The 16,926-nt window shown below is 42.0% G+C and overlaps 1 protein-coding gene across 11 annotated transcripts in view; it reads left to right on the top strand.

Moving 5' to 3' along the window:
* The window catches only part of LOC112661802 (amyloid beta precursor protein), a 262,644-nt gene that overhangs the window by 156,409 nt on the left and 89,309 nt on the right, over positions 1–16,926 (top strand). For 3 of the 11 annotated variants that reach the window (XM_025449928.3, XM_025449927.3, XM_049104716.1), the window contains exons 7-8: positions 3,066–3,233; positions 5,484–5,540. The exons of 2 other annotated variants lie outside the window; for them this stretch is intronic. In XM_025449928.3, the coding sequence (XP_025305713.1) occupies positions 3,066–3,233; positions 5,484–5,540 (225 nt within the window). Of the gene's footprint in view, positions 1–3,065; positions 3,327–5,483; positions 5,541–16,926 lie in introns of all 11 variants that reach the window. 6 more of the 11 variants (XM_049104714.1, XM_049104713.1, XM_049104715.1 and 3 more) reach the window with 3 other exon arrangements.

The following is a 16,926-nucleotide window of genomic DNA, read 5'->3' as shown; positions in this document are numbered from 1 at the left end:
CTGAAAATTGGAGGGATTAACGAGCTACCTTCTCTCTCCTGCCATGCTTGTTCTGGTTCAGGGAGCTGGAATGAATTCTCCATGTCAGCAGATCAGAACCAGCCAGACAAAGCTTGTCTTTGAGAGGTCTCAAAGTGACAGAGACCCATTCATACCCCTATTCTTCTAGGCTCACGTATGGGTACCCCCCCATACATAATTTACTGGACATTAGATTATCACACACTCTTATACCAACTCTGACCACATTATCACATGTTATATGTGAGTACTGTGGGATTGATGGTGGCTACGCCTCACCATGTCCATGTACGCCAATGTCATGCAACTATTTGGGGCCATTTAATGGACGTCAGGAATGCAGCAGCCCTGATGATGTCAGGAGAGCCACCAAAACACTCCCCAAAGGTTGTGTCACTCTCTTCTTTGCCTTTTTTTTTCAGATTCATGGGTCAATCTGAAAGACTCTTAAAACTAGAGACCCTAGCAAGGATTGTGAGCCCATCGGGTAGTTCATTCCATTCATTTAGTTGACATATAAATGGATTTTTAGTCCTGAATGCTTTTTTTAGTTGATTGGGACTCTACAAATCAGGTGTAACAAAGGGGTTTCATAGCCATTTTGAACGAGGCCAGAAGAAAAATTAAATGAATGCTATAAAATAAAAAATGTTTCACTTATGGTATAGAAAAACAATAATATATTAAAATGCCATATGAGTTCTAGACTGGGAGGTTTTGCCTTTATCAGAAGAAATGACTAGGTGACACACAAAGGCAGATGTCTTTCATGGATCATGTCCTTTGATCATCATTCTTTTCTCCCATTACTGCACTTTCACCCACCCAGAATTCTAGCACTTTTATTTAGTGCACAGGAGATATAAAGACAAGTTTCCTTCCCCTGCACAGCTGTGTTGTATACCGTTCGGTCTGCGGCAGACAAGTACAAGAAGACATGTATTTGTTACTCTACAAGGTACAAAATGTGAGGATTGTTGTGAGTTATTGAGGCACAATGGGTTTTGTTGCCTATGGTCCCGTGACTTCGGGTCATGCCATGGGGTGAAGGCATCCTGTGCCTTTCTTTCAACCCCAGGGCCAGCTTCAACCACAGTGTAGGTACAGAAGACACCGTTGCTTGGCAGTCTTGTTGGAATTAGTGCAGCCTGAGGAAGGAATTATTGATGGATATTCTCACATCTCAGAAACAAGAAAGAGCATGTCACATAAACATGTACAGATTGGTGAGAGAAGTACAAAGGAGAGAACCTGTAGGTGTTTCTTACAACAGAGAGAGAGACTAATTAAGGTCCCGGAGTGGAGACAGCTGATGGCTGTGGTTTGCAGGGAGCCCACATCTGGAGCATGTGACTTTTAGCTCGAGAGCCCACGAGCTGCGTTGTCAGTAACTCAGAGGTGATCAGACTCTCCCCCACTCCCAAAACTGTTTGACCCTTTATAAGTATAAATACCGGTCCTTTAGTTTGCGGGGATAAATCAAACCGTCAAGTGGATGGGAAGCCTGCGTGACCGGGTTGGCAGATTCTCATCGTATAGGAGAGCTCTATGCAGAAGGCAAACTAAAAACACGTCATGGCTTGGCAAGGATGGACTTTGAAAGCAGCAGTACCAAAGGAGAAGACTTGAGAGATGGGTGACATTGAGCCTGATGCTCCTGGCGCCAGGTATTTTCATCTGAAAACCATCTAAAGAGCCAGAATCACCTTGGATATCCATTACACCAGCTTTTCTCCTGCACAGTGTTTGACATCTACCTTTTGAGCTCCTTGCTGACTGTCCTTCCCTATTCTGTTGACATCAGCATGATGGTGGTTGCTTCTGGTTTTGCCACCACCTCTTTGTCTCAGTTGGAAAGGGCAATAAGTGGTGTGTTTGGGGAAGTTAAGCAGCAGTTCTCATTTACGTAGACAGTGTGTGGATCTTTGTCTTTGAGTGAATGACTAAAGGACTGAATAGAGGAATATTGTTGAATATTCCTAATTTGGAAACTCTGAGTTTTGCGTGACATTTCTCTTTTAGAAGGATGCTTTCCCTTGGTGTGATAGTAAAACTAATAATAATAAGCAAGACGTCTATCTGTGTGTGCTAAGGCATCAGCGAGCTCTTTCTAAGCCTAGCTAGGGCAAGACACAAACTCAGAGGGAGAATTGTCTTACATATAACAAAAAGGGAATATACATGGGAGGAAGAGTTCCTGTTCTAATCACCGTGACTTTACAAATGGAAACAGTTTGGTCATTACACTTGGATCAATCAGGGATTATGGCACTGATCTTGGGGAGGGTGACAAAGCATGTTGACAGGTAAGATGTGCTTTGCTGTAAAATGGTAGGTACATGATATGAACAAATTCGAGTTTGGTTGACTCTGTTTTATTGTTTGTGCCTTATTCCCCGCAGGACAGATTAATGAAAAATCAAAAATCGTATTTAACCAGAGTTAACATAATCTGCTGTAAGTCCCATTTGCAGGTGTTCCATATGCTTTTCGAATAGGGTCAGTGGACAGGCTGGCCCTCTGAAAACCAGATCCCCTTCAAAATAGGTGTAATTATTTTACACTCCGAGGCAAGGCTGTCCTTCGTGAAGGACAACAATCAGATGTTTGTGAGAGGAGACGATTTTTGCACCATAAGCAGGCATAGCCCTTTTACCTCTGCAAGCCCACCTGAGCCTCTCCTAGAAGAGAAGTTTATTCCTCGTAGCGAAGGAGTGTTTCGGTGTGCAGACACTTCGGGGCACTTAGGATTCACCTAAAAGCAGCTAAGAGATCTGTTCCCCTCGAGCCCGAGTCCCCTTCCAACTACGGAGCTACGCTCCTTGAACCAGACGAGATGCACTGCTCTGTTTCAGAGGGAACTCCAGAGTCCTGGGAGGCGATTAAAATGTTTGGCCGACTCTGCCTCCGGAGGGGCGGGGGGGGCCCAGCCCAGGTCCCCACCCCGGGGAGGCCTAGCGCCTAAGACAGACAGGTGCGTGCGTGAACAGCGAGCCGGTGACCTTTTCATGCTAAATGTGGTTCCCCACGTCTCCTCTGATTAGAGGTGTGCTCTGAACAAGCCGAGACGGGGCCATGCCGAGCAATGATCTCCCGCTGGTACTTTGATGTGACCGAAGGCAAGTGCGCCCCGTTCTTTTACGGCGGATGTGGCGGCAACCGAAACAACTTTGACACAGAGGAGTACTGCATGGCCGTGTGTGGCAGCGTCAGTAAGTGGACCTTCCTCGGGCCTGGCCGCCTTTCATCTCTCGCCACTGATCTGCCCTCTGTCGCAGACTGGCCTCCCCGGTCCCCGGGAACGGGTCTGTTGCTACACTAACCGCGTCTCTGTGCGCTCCTCTAACTGCCCGGCGTCTCCTCCCATCTGTTCGGCTCCCGAGCGCCCGTCTCCGTCTCCCTCCACTAGAGCATGGCCCTGGATGTGTCCTTTCCCTCGCTGTCCCGGAGGGACTTCTTCCGAGTGCCTCCCTGTCATCCAGGCTGGAGTCACCGTCTTGTCCTTCTCACGTGTTTCTGCACATGTGTACCTCCGTGTGTGTCCGTGCACCTGTGTGTCCGGGTCTGTGCATGAGCGGTGCGTGTGCAAGCGAGGCTTACCCCCCGCTGGAAGCCTGCCTGGTGCCGCCTCGCTTTGTCATCGTGGGGGTCTTTGAGTGATTTTTGTGACACGTGACTCTTATGGTGGCAGCAGAGAATGGGATTGAATTGAGCGTGTGCCCTTCAGATGCCCGAGGACAGAAAGGCCCCAGGGCCCCCCACTTGCAGTATCCATTTGTCAGTGTCTTCCCTTGGAAACCGAAGAAAACTCTTCACTTAGCACTAGAAACTTTGAATGGCCAGAGACCCCGGGACTGGAATTTTTCAAAGCCTTCTCTCCCCAAACTTTCAGCTTTTCCTAAGTCCGGGGCATAAATGCATGAAGTGACAGTGACTTAAATGTGAGATGAAACTTCTTCCCACAGAGGTAGTACTTAGGAGGTAACGGACCGGACATATGGGACTTCTTTCTGTTCTTCTTAGCAGCCTTCCATGTTCCTGGAAGTCCCAATTTTATTTATTGACTCTTGCTCATCAGTAGGAGATTTGAACCTACTGAAGAAATTAATGACTCAGCTCGAGAAATTAAAGATTAAGCTCAGGAGCTGTGCATTTCTTCTTTGAGAGACTCCTGCCTTTTCTCCCTTGTTTTCGTGAGGGTGACAACTACCATTTCCTGCCTGGGATTCCTAGGGATTATATAAAATTTTCCGCTGTGATCATAGGCTTACGCTAAACAACAAAAGGACCTGCCCCATGAAGACCTTCTATTGTGAAGGCCAGTATCTAAGTGGAATCAAATGGAACAGTTCCTATTGGTCTCCTGTGTAAGGGATGACTCCATTTCTATCATGTGTGAGAACAGGTGTAGGAACTGGTAACCCCAAGGGCTTCTTCTCTGGCTGCCATTGGAAGATTGTAGCTTCTAGCTCAAAAGACTCCTTTCTTCGGTTTCAAACAAAGAAGTTAATTAGGTCAGGTAATGTGGAACACAATAGGGGATTCTGTTGCCTGGAGCCTCTTGAACAAAGGACTTTTGTTACCGAGATTCTAACTGGCTTAGCTGCTGAGGAGGTTTCTTGGCAGATTTCCAACTTTTTTCTCCATTTCCCTAAGGTGGATTTACTCTTTGGAATATAAATGGTGTGTGTGTATGCATGCACATGTAATAAGAGAGAGGGTTTTTTTTTTTTTTAATTACCAGCACTGAGGAATTTGCCTTGAGTTAGAAATTATCCCCCCCCGCCCCCCAAAACACTACCACAGCCCATACGCACACCCTCTCCATTCCATCAGTCTGATTTGACTCAGACTGGGAGTGAGCTGTGGGCACCACCACCACAGGTGAGTCGGAGCCTCTGGAGGTGCCCTGGACAGCACACCTTTTGCCAAGAGCTTTGCAAAAGGTAGAGACTCCCAACAAAGGTGTCATGGGTCAGCCAGGCAGTCCATATTCGTTTCAGGGGAGGCAGGTTATAGGATAATTACCAAGAAAGCAAACATGAGAAGCTAAATGTCGGTCAGGAGGGTGGACAGTAAAGCAACAAATGGCCGGAGCTGCAAGCTGGAGGTGCCCTGTGAATGGGTGAATGGAGTGGATCCCTGGGAGTTGGTGATGCTTGGCGCTAAGGAGAGAGAATGGCAGCTGGAAATGCTCAACAGGTTACTTGGAAGTGCTATTGGAAACAAAATACACCCAGCACGCTAAGGTATCCCTGCAGAAATAGATCTCCTATGTTGACGTTTACTTTGGTCCCCTGCTAGGGCCCAGCCTCACTGTATTTGTTTAGTTATGTTTTTAATCCAATGTTTCTGTTTTTGTTTTTGTTTTTCCCTTTGGTCAATGGAATCATGTAAGTTGCAACCATCATTCCCATGTTTCTATTTTTATTTTTAGTTATGTTCTCTTATTTTCTCCATAGTGTCCCAAAGTTTACTCAAGACAACCCAGGAACCTCTTCCCCAAGATGCTGTCAAACGTATGTTGTCATTCACGGGAGGGGGTTGGGGGGTGGAGGAAGTAGTCCAGTGCATGGCTGGATTATAACTCCAGCATCATCTTTGCATGGTTTTGTGTTTCTCGAACACCTGTCTTTCCATAAAATGTTTATTTCTGTTGCTTTGCTTTGTAATTATGTCCAATCCTGCCACACAACTTCAGACACTGGGCAAAGAGCATTGACTCAACTTCTGTTTCTGATCAGTTTTTTCCTGAAATTCAGTATGGTTCTATTATGTATAGTATATATGATTGTGTTTTATTTGGCATCACCGTTTTATTTCCTAAAGCTGTCAAGATTTAACAGTTTAACAAGAGGCCACATACATAAAAATGACTCGTTTCCCAGAAAAATAGATAATATGCATGCATTGTACTAACTCCATGGATTAATGTGTTTGCACAGGCTTCAGCTATGTGTTGTAAGGCACATGTTAAGCCTTAGGAAGTGAAAGACCACCTCTAGATTTCCTAACCACCTCTTCTTCCTCTCCCTGAATGTTCTGCTGGGACAGAAATGTCTGACTTCAGGCTTTATCATAAGGTTGTAGAAAAAAGATTCATCTAAAGAAATCTTGCATCAACCAATCTTAGAGTGTCTGGGTTTTGAGATGATTCCACTTGGCATATCAGTCTCGCTTGGTTTTCAGATGTAATGTTAAACACACAGTACTATTTTAAAATGCGGATTATATCCAAAAATAGATTTCTGCATCGTTAAGTTAGGGATGATATACACACACTATTGAGGCTGATGGTTGTTGGAAAAAGAGATAACAATTTCAGTTGTAGCTCAGTTATAATGAAATTAGCATATATGTACATTATCCTGAAAAAAACCTGGTCTCCAAATTGGTTTCTTTAAAAAATAAAAATAAGAAGTATGTGGCACCTGGGTGGCTTAGTCAGTTAAGCATTTGATTCTAGATTTTGGCTCAGGTCATGATCTATCTCATGGGTCATGGGATCAAGCCTCTCGTGGGGCTCCACGCTCAGCAAAGAGTCTGCTTCTCTCCTTCTCCCTCTATCTCTGCCCGTCTACGTGCATCCATTCTCTCTCTAAAATAAATAAATCTTAAAAAAATAAATAGGATAAGTAATAGAGAATTATGTAATTTACAAACAATTTCTCCATCAACCATAAAGTTTTTTCTTTTTTATAGTCACCATAAGATTCTAATTCATTCACTTTATATCCAACTTTTGAAGGATGTGGGGGTTTCACTACTACAGTCAACATATTTTCTCTGATTGTGACAGCATTTTTTTTCCAACATCGAAAGCATGACAAGTGAGTAGACACAGAGGATTAGAGAAAACTGGGTATTACACTGTAGGATTAATAATATATTGATCTTTGTGGCAGGTTGCAATTTACCAGGCATTTTCTCGGATCACTTATTTTTCTCAGAAGCACTTTGTGGGCATTTTCTTCATGTCCTTTATACATAGGATAAAATGAGGCCATGAGAGCCATCAAACGTGGCAGGACCAGCTTTAAAACATAAAAAATCTTGTGGCTTTACACTGTACTCCATATGGCCAAGGATTTGGTTCTGTTTCTTAGGTTAGAAAAATTACATTTGAAAAAAAAATTACATTTGAAGTTCACAGCACGTTTTAGGAATACAGAAAATAACAGAGGGTTCACAGCACGTTTTAGGAATACAGAAAATAACAGAGGAAGAATATGAAAAACTTTTTTCTAAATGCCTCAATAAATGAAATATCTTTCCCCTATTTGTAAAAAAATTCATTTTATTAATTAGCAGAAATGAATGTTATTTGATGAACTTATTTTCATGTGGGGTGCCTGGGTGGCTCAGTTGGTTAAGTGTCCGACTCAATTTCGACTCAGGTGATGATCTCAGTGTTGTGAGATCGAGCCCCACATCGGGTTCTGTGCTCCCTCTCCCTCTGTGCTTGCCCCCACTCCTACGTGGGCTCTCTCTCTCAAATAAATAAAATCTTTAAGAAATATATTTTTTAAAGCTGTTTTTATTTTCATGAAGTTCTTAAGTCCTCAGCTTTTTCAAACAGACCTTGAAAATCTCTCATAATTTTCTCTTTCCCAGTAATATCATCCAACTACTTGTAGTGTATTTGGGATCATGACACCTTTCCATTCTAGGAGGGTGAAATGATTTTGGCAGCTCTATTTTCTTGTCTACCTACAGAGACTATTCATCACAGCAAGTGTAGGGTTCTGCAGTACTGGTACAAACAGACTAGAGAAAGCATATAATTTCTAGTTATTTATAGCCTGTGTAGTGATGCTCTCTTATTTATAGCAGAGTAACACATATGAATTAAAAGAAGTCACGGTCATCTGGAGGTCAAATGCACATAGCAGGATGTAGTCAGAAATGAACCCAAGGAGAAGGTGAACAAGACCATATGATTTGGTAAGCTGGGCTTGCACTTGGCTCCTTCACCAACCTAGGGCTTCATTGGAGGGTCCCTCTTCACCAGAGTGATCGGTTTTATGGGTTTCTCAGTTTGAGTTACATCTAGTCAAATAATAAATATGAAATGAAAAGGCTCCTCAGTTAAACTATGTAACATTGCACATGTGGAGAAAATCTCTGATGGTCTACATTATAAATACAGTAATTTTCCCATCAAAATGTATTATAATCATGTATTTCTAGATTTTAAATCTTTGTCATAAAAACCAATTTTGAGTATTGCAGTGTTAAGGAACACTGATTTTTTGTTTATATTTAGTTGTAGATAAGCATCTAAACCGTGGATAAAGAGGATAGAGATAAGAGGCTCTAGAGCTTTCATTTTACTCATAAACTTGTGGATTTGAATCCTTTATAAAATCTCTTTGCTGTTTGAGATAAAGTATCTGATGGGACCCGAATTGTTTCTGACATTAATTTTGTATTGTCCATTTGGATTTGTGAATAGTAAGATTAGTACATAAATATTTATTGCTTAGTTTATATTTCAAATATGAGAGAATGACTGTGTTTTTATCTAGCGTCTTCCTGTCAGATTGCATCTCAAAAGGCAAACAGACTGAGTCTTCATGGCATTTAATGTCACAAAGAGCCATCGTGCCAGGAGTTAGTCAGCTGACTGTACCAAAGATGTGGCCCTAGGGAACGACAAATGACCCCTCTTTGGCTCTCTTCTTGCAGTGGCACAGACAGTATTAAAACCCAGGTCACTCAACCTTGACACTATTGATGCTTGGGACTAGGTAATTCGTTCTTGGGATGCTGTCCTGTATATGGAGGATGTTCAGCAGCGTGTTTAGCCTCTACCCACTAGATGCCAGTGATACCACCTCAACTGTGCTAACTTCAGCTGTCTCCAGACTTTGCCAAATTGTGTCCTGAGGCAAGGAAGGGCAAAATCACCCCCCGTTGAGAGCCTCTGATCTAGACTTCTGGTGAGCCCACATCGGATTCAAAGATAGAACCGGACTGGTATAAACAGGCACACTTTCCAGGAACTTGAGGGCCTGTCGACATGTTGAAGTTCAGAAGCCTCCAGTTCTTGACAGATGTTAATGAAATTGAATTTGTTAGGCCACCCTCCTAGTTCTCAATGTGTACAAGATAGGGTAGAAACTGCTGTGCCAACTGTACGGTAGTTAGAGGTCTCCTAGCTGTTCTACTCTAATGTGAGTGCTACTGGGCACACAGACTAAACCAGCAAACCCCCGGGTTGGAAGTTGCATGTTCCCCCGTGTACTACCACCTCCTTCTCTGTTTCCTCTTAGTTTCACGGAATCCCAGCATATGCTAGAGAACAGCCATCTGTAGTGATGCCACCTGGCCTTGCCACACAGATCGCTTGGCATCTAAGCTGTACCTTGGAATCGTGTTTATGGCCTTAGGGTTTCTGCAAAGGCTAGATCTGGCCTCATGCAGGATCCAGAAGGGGAAAAGACTTCTACTCACATCAAAGTGGTCGAAATACCAGGAGAATAGACTAATACACTTCCAGAGAATCTAAAAATAATGAGGACATATCAAATCAGGCCAAATCACCATCCCCAAGTCCTGAGGCTGCTACCTGAGAGGCTCACAATTTGCAAACTCACTGTGCAGCCTTTGAATGGAATGTGCCACCTTCACCCCAGAGTTGTCTTATCTGGTCCGAGGCAGTCTTTGGCCAGACTTGACCCATTGTTCTCAATCACACCGTACTTCTTCTTTTTGATTACAAAGTAGCAAATATTAGTTCCCATTAGCACATTCTCGAATACTAACGGAACTATGATATTTTTATAAAACTGCCAAGTATTATTAATAGTAATTAAAATCATTAAAAAGATGTGGGAGTGCATTAAATTACATGTCACATCAGTGACAGTAAAATCTATTAGATTGACATGTATGAGAAGCCACATCTCCGTTATTGAGAAATGATCAGAATGAAAAATGGCTTTTTCCTTGAAGCTCTCATAGGGACAAATCCTAAGATGGACAGGAATTGATTCACTCAGGAAACCAACATTTAAATAAATAAATAAATACTCATTTACTCAGAATAATAAAAAAACTCATTATATTTTTATTAATTATGAACATTATTTGATCAGTTTATTTTCATGAGGGTTGCCTGGGTTGCTCAGTCAGTTAAGTGTCCTACTCTTGATTTCCACTCAGGTTGTGATTTCAGTGTTGTGAGATCGAGCCCCACATCAGGCTTTGTGCCCCCTCTGCCTCTCCCTCTGCCTCTGCCTCTGCCTCTGCCTCTACCCCTGCCCTTGCCCCTGCCCCTACGTGTGCCCTTTCTCTCTCAGATAAATAAGTAAATAAAATCTTCAAGAAATAGATAATTTTTTTTCATATTCATGAAGTTCTTGTGTCCTCACTTTTCCAAACAGACCTTGAAAATCTCTCCTAATTTTCTCTTTCCCAGTAATATCCTCCAACTACTTGTAGTGTATTTGGGATCATGACACCTTTCTATTCTAGGAGGATGAAGTGATTCCATAAGAGATGAGAGGGTCAATATTTTAGGTTTTGCGGGCCATATGGTCTCTGTTATGCATACTCAACTTGGCAATCATAGCATGAAGGCAGCCACAGACAATAGATCAACAAACATACAGCTGTGCTCCATAAAAAAGACACTATTTATGGGCAGCTGGGTGGCTCAGTGGTTGAGCATCTGCCTTCAGCTCAGGTCGTGATCCCTGAGTCCCGGGATCAAGTACTGCATCAGGATCCCCACAGGGAACCTGCTTCTCCCTCTGCCTGTGTCTCTGCCTCTCTCTGTGTGTCTCTCATGAATAAATAAATAAAATCTTTAAAAAAAAAAAAAAAGAAACAACAACAACAACAAAAAACTACTATGTACAAGAAGAGACTGGCACGTCAACCTCTGATTTAATAAAGCTGTAACTTCTGAGCTCAAGATATGCTGGTGCTAAGCTGTGTATTTTGAGGGACACCAGCCAAGTAAACCAAGTTCCCTGCTTCCAATAACTTGACAGTTCTATTGATGAGATGAGACCCAGGCATGGGATAGGATTAAGTAACAATATAAAGTAAAATATACAAGTGTAGGGAAAGACTGGTATGGAAGGCCAGAGGAAAATGAAATTGTGTGTGTGTGTGTGTGTGTGTGTGTGTGTGTTTAATGAAATTGGTTTTATCCTTAATACCTCCATAGAGGTTAACAGCTCTCTCTGGCTTTTCCTGTTACAATTTCTTTGAAAGTAGATAATATTGCAGATTTTGACTTTTTGAACAACTCTGACAGATCATCTGTTTCTGAGCCACCATTAATGAAGTTGAGAATAGCTCTTGACACATGGACAGGAAACAGTAACAAGGGTAAGACATTCTGGATGCCAATTATTATTGCTGTTGCTTCACATGTGGTTTTTAGATTCAGACTTGAGGTTGCTCTTAAATTTTGGTGCATTGTGCTGAATCGGATATAGATATAAATAAAAATAACGCCAGCACTCATTCTTTCACACTCCTTTCACATATTTGACAAAATTCCCACATCCAGTTCGTGTCCATAAGACATAAAAAAGAAATGCAGCTTGAGAAGAGTAAACACAGCATAGATTACATTTTTATTACCTTATGTCTGTACGGCGCATTTGATAGTCTGCCAACTATGATCGCACCAACTGTAAAACAAGCGTGAAGCAAAGCAAGGGCATGGTTGGAATGGAAAGGGCCTTTGTTCTTTTTTCTTTTCTGTTTTTAGAGAGTCTGGAACAATATTTAAGGGTCACATGCTATTTTCACATTACAGGTGGCTCCTCTAACTTGGACTTGGGTGTGATGAATATTTGAGTTTATTTATTTATTTTTTTAATATATGAGTTTAGAACGTGTTAGGGATTTTAGTAATTTTGGAATTAGAGAAATGAAAAGACTTTTTTTTTTTTACCTTTTCATTAAAATCAGGATCTCCGTCTGCAAGCTCTGCCTTGTTTTGAAATTAAATTTGCACTTAAAATCCTTCTTTATAGGTTTATATTTTACCTGTTTGTGACTTATCCTCATTACCACCTCTCATATAAATCATAACCATTTGAAGTCACACTGTTGCCAGCTGTGTATAAAATAGCATTTTCAATGATAAAGCAATTACTGGTATAGGTCTTAATTTACTTTCATCTTCATTGATAAATTGCCTGACTCCGGATGAAAGGAGACTAAGCAGATTTTCTTGTTAGCATTAGTATATGGACTAAATGCCATTCATGGGCTTCTGTTTGGGGAAACATTCAGCCTTGTGGTCTGATGTAGATAGTCGGGGTTGTTACTGTTTGAAGGTGGGGTTCTTGCTCCTTTTGTATCCTGAGCCCTTCTTGTCTATAAAATTATGTGTCTCCTAGAAATTAAGGAAATAAGCCAATATCAGGATGACAGGGGCAGTTTTTCATGATGTCTGTAGTGTTTCGACTCCACATTATTGCATCTGGTATGAAAGTATCACTCTGTAGTGATTCTACAGTCAGAACTGAAATGGTCTAAAAATGTGGCATAAGCTTTGATTTATTAGCTGAATTTGATCATGTCTCAGATAGAGAGGTCCTCCAAAAGGGCAAGGGGAGCAGTTTCTACTGCATTCTGATGATACCAGTTCTCACCTTGTTTTGAAGTAACTTTTCCTAAAATTTAGAAAGTTTTCTCAGGGAAATGCTGAATGGAAATGTTGTGTTGGCATCATGTCCCCAGTAATGGTGGTGTACTTTGTGTACAGGAACATTGGGTGCAGCACCAGGGGTCATTAATAAACTGAAAGCAGTGGGGTGCCTGGGTGGCTCAGTCCGTTGTGTGTCTGACTCTTGATTTTTGGCTCGGGTCGAGATCTCAGGGTTATGAGATCAAGCCCCCACATGGGGCTCCGAGCTGGGTGTGGAGCCTGCTTGGGATTCTCCCTCTCTCCCCCTCACCACCCCCCCCCCACAGTGCCATCTGTCTACCCCCCAAAATAAAATAAATAAAAATTAAAATACACCGAAACAAAGATGTGTGCCCCATCCACCCACCAAAAAAAGGGGCGGGGGGCAGGCTATGACAGGTACTAAGATTGCAACATGAGGTGGAAATGTTGCAACATACATTAGTGCCAAATTGTTAAAACTGAAATGGGCCCTCACACACTTGAAAAGAATTTCTCCCTTGGTATCTGGTTTAGGTAATAAGCATTTTGTGGATGAGAGAGAAGCGAATCTGTGATTTGTCTGAAGTCTGGGGAGAAGGGAAGGGAGCCTTCCACCATCACCCCTCACCCTCTTCTTCCCCATTGTCCCTTAGCAGACAGTGACCCTTTTATTTTATTTATTTTTTTTAATATTTTATTTATTTATCTATGAGAGACACACACAGAGAGAGGCAGAGACATAGGCAGAAGGAGAAGCAGGCTCCCTGCAGGGCGCCCGATGTGGGACTCAATCCCTGATCTCTGTACTCTGGGATCAAGCCCCGAGTTGAAGGCAGACGCTCAACTGCTAAGCCACCCAGGCATCCCATTTAAAAAAAAAAAAAAAAACGGACTTTAAGATTTTTTTTTTTAAGATTTTATTTATTCATGAGAGAGAGAGAGAGACAGAGACACAGGCAGAGGGAGAAGCAGGCCCCATGCAGGGAGCCCAATGTGGGACTCAATCCCGGGTCTCCAGGATCAGGCCCTGGCCTGAAGGCGGCACTAAACCACTGAGCCACCCAGGCTGCCCGACAGTGACCCTTTTAAAGCATCCTATCAGATCTTTCCTTTCCTCAAAACAACTTGCATTGCTTCTTACAGCCTTTACCTGATCTGTCCTTTATTTCCTTCCTCTCTCCCTTGCTCCTTCGGCTCTGGCCACCCTGACCTTGCTTGTCCTAGAATTTTCCACGCACACTCCCCTCTCAGTGCCTTTGTGCTTGTTTCTGAGGCTACCTGCTACATTCCTCCAGCAGGTGACAGGGAAGTGGGGCTTCATCTCTTTGTGTTACACACCTTCTCAGTTAGACCAGCCTGGCCTCTCGCCTGCGCTCCTAACTCTTCCCAGCCCTGCTCTAGTTTTCTTTTTCTCCATAATACAGATCACATTCTAACAATGTGACTTTTTTTTTTTTTTTTGAGGTGATTGCTTCTCTCACTAGAATATAATGCCACAGGGGTCTTTGTTCTACTCATTGGTTTCTCCCATGTGTCTTACTTTTGGTATGGGTTGTAATACCTGTTAAACAGAGGAATAAAGGAATATACGGGCACATGGTACATCCAAGCTCAGCTTTTCAGATACCTCTGACCTCCCCGGGTTGCAGAAAAGCAAGGATGAAGCTTCTGTGAAAAATATTAGTTGTCCAGAATAGCACTGAATTTTTGGAACTGGAATGTTCACCTTGAGGCAGTAATGTGCTAGGAGTTGGAGCTGCTCTTCTGTAGCATTTGTTTTTGTTCGGTATTACACTTTGATACCCATTCTCAGTTTTGAAAGGTATGTCCTACCATATTTTACAGCTGTTATGTTAACTAAACAAAGACAACCAATATGAAGGTCATTTGGAAAGTTAAAAGCCCACGCATGTGATGCTGCTGTGCTGCTAATGACGAGAGGTTAAAACCCAGAGCTAGAGGTGTTTAATCTTGAATTTTGAGTCTGGTTTTCTGAAAGGGGCATGTATCCGGTAAGCTTCCTTGCAGAAGGCGTAAATGAGGGCATCTGAGCGGGGGCCAAAGGCCAAACGATCATCTAGGTCCATGCTCCGTGCGATCTTTTGCCTGACCCCTGTCTCATAACCCTCCGCCTTCTGAACACTGGGTAGAGGTCACTTGCCAGATAGCATTCAGGGCAGGGACAGCTGTTTGATAGAAAATAGGTTGACAGTATCATAGCAAAGCATGTTTTTTTGCCAGTTCATGTTGTTCATTAACAAAAGCAAATACTTTGCGAGGGATTAGCCCTTTTCTGCTCTAAATATTAAACTTCATAAGCCTTTTCATGGTTTACCTAATCCCAAATTCAGATTTGTTTGTGGGTTAGGGATATGAGGAATTATGTCAAATGCACAATAAATGTAATGGGGCAATTTTTCCCTCTCCCTTCATCTTACACGAGGATGCAAGGGAAGCACCTAGTACAGTGGAGGCTGATAAATTTATTTGGCCAACTTAGAAATGTGAGCCGAGATCACAGCTTCTAAGGAGCCTCAGACGTCTCTGGACAGGATGAACTGTCATATGCTAGCTTAAAAAAAGCACAACAAAGTAAACCCTCCTGAGGCCAGCTTGTTTCTAGACTTTGTTGTTAAAATGACCTGTGTTTTAAATGACCCACGATAAACAGCTTCCCATTCCCTTGTGCTCTGGAACATACCCACTCCCTTCTCACAGGAAGCACCTTGAAAGGGTACAGACAGAGGGCCACAGGTGTCCTACCACTGCCACTATCCTCGTTATCATGCGTCCTGCCGACCATGGACTTCATCACAGCATAGCAGCTGTTCCTGGTACAGTCATATCTTTAAGAGGCAGAAATATTAGAGAAACAGAAGCCGAGCTTTCTGTACATAATTCCTCCTTAAAAGGTTCTTCCCTTCCTCCCTACCAGCTGCAGGGGAGTGATAATGAAATATTAAATTCCTTTTCAGATATCAAGATGTACCATCATTCTTCTATCTTTGACTGGACAGTGATCTGATTTGCTTGGTCGGTACGAATGCAGGAAAATTTCATGCTAATTGAGATGGAGCGTTAGTATGAACAGCTAAAATGCTTGAATTAAAGATTAAAAGAGAGACGGCTTCCTTTAAAGTCTTCGACGAAAGGCAATAACAAGGCCGCTTACAAGGATTTACTCGAAGAGAAATATTGGATTAAATGGAATAAATCAGTAATACAGTATTTGTATTTATTTCCACGTACCTAAAAAGTTTTAATACTTGGAATATTCTTAATCCTATTAAATATACCTTGCATGCTCATTTCTCTGATATTCTTTTATTCTTAATATTACAAAGCTACATTTTAACAAAGACTAATGAGATTTTATGACTCAGATTTCAGTGTTTATCTCCTTTCCATAAAACAGTACGCAGTGTCTGCATATCATAAGAGTTGGAGAAAACCATACAATTTGCCAACCATAAAAGTTGGGTGGAGAGCTTTCCTACTTATTTGGTAGCTTTTGTAATTCCAGTTTTCAAAGAGGATGCTGTGTCATGGCTATGACACTTAACAGCTGGATGGCCATCTCCATCAATGAAAAGAACCCCAAACATCTCTACATTTTCATTTGTTCAAAATATAAAATATGGTCTGCCTAATTTTGTCATCCTGCCAGATTTCACTACACCAAAAGAACTTTTAACCAAGAGAACTTTTAACTTGTTCTCCTTTAAGCTGTACCAGCAAAGATGAAAAAATGATGAAAACCACAGGAAACAAATTTAAAATGCTAAACATCACTTCCATTTCAAGTGGGGAACATTGATGAAGTTAAATATACTTGCATATTGATTTGCTTGAATTTATGCAGAAAAATACTAGGCTTTGATTCCCTTTTTTTACAAAAAAGGATTTTAAATTGAAAATTATTTCTTGGTCTTAAAAATTAAGGACTCATTTCCAATCATTTGTGGGCCTTTATGTGTGTTATATACCGAAGATCTTATAGAAAAACATCTATTACTTCTCCTGTAGGTGGTATTTCATAGTCCAGTTCTAAATAAAAGTAGCTAATTTTTTCAGTGGCTGCATAAGCTCCAAGATTGGAATGACATGTGACAAGCAAAGGAAAAGAGAAGAGCAGTAACGTGGAGGACCATATGTACCACCCTAACGCATGGAGTAGCCTCTCTTTTTCCCAGGGTGCCTGGTATGCTGGCCTGATACATAAAGAAACAGGGACACAGATGGCTCATGTTATGCCGCTTTTCCAA

The sequence above is a fragment of the Canis lupus genome, chromosome 31 (assembly GCF_003254725.2).
Source record: "Canis lupus dingo isolate Sandy chromosome 31, ASM325472v2, whole genome shotgun sequence".
NCBI lineage: Eukaryota > Metazoa > Chordata > Mammalia > Carnivora > Canidae > Canis > Canis lupus.
This window is presented reverse-complemented; position numbering and strand designations above follow the sequence as displayed.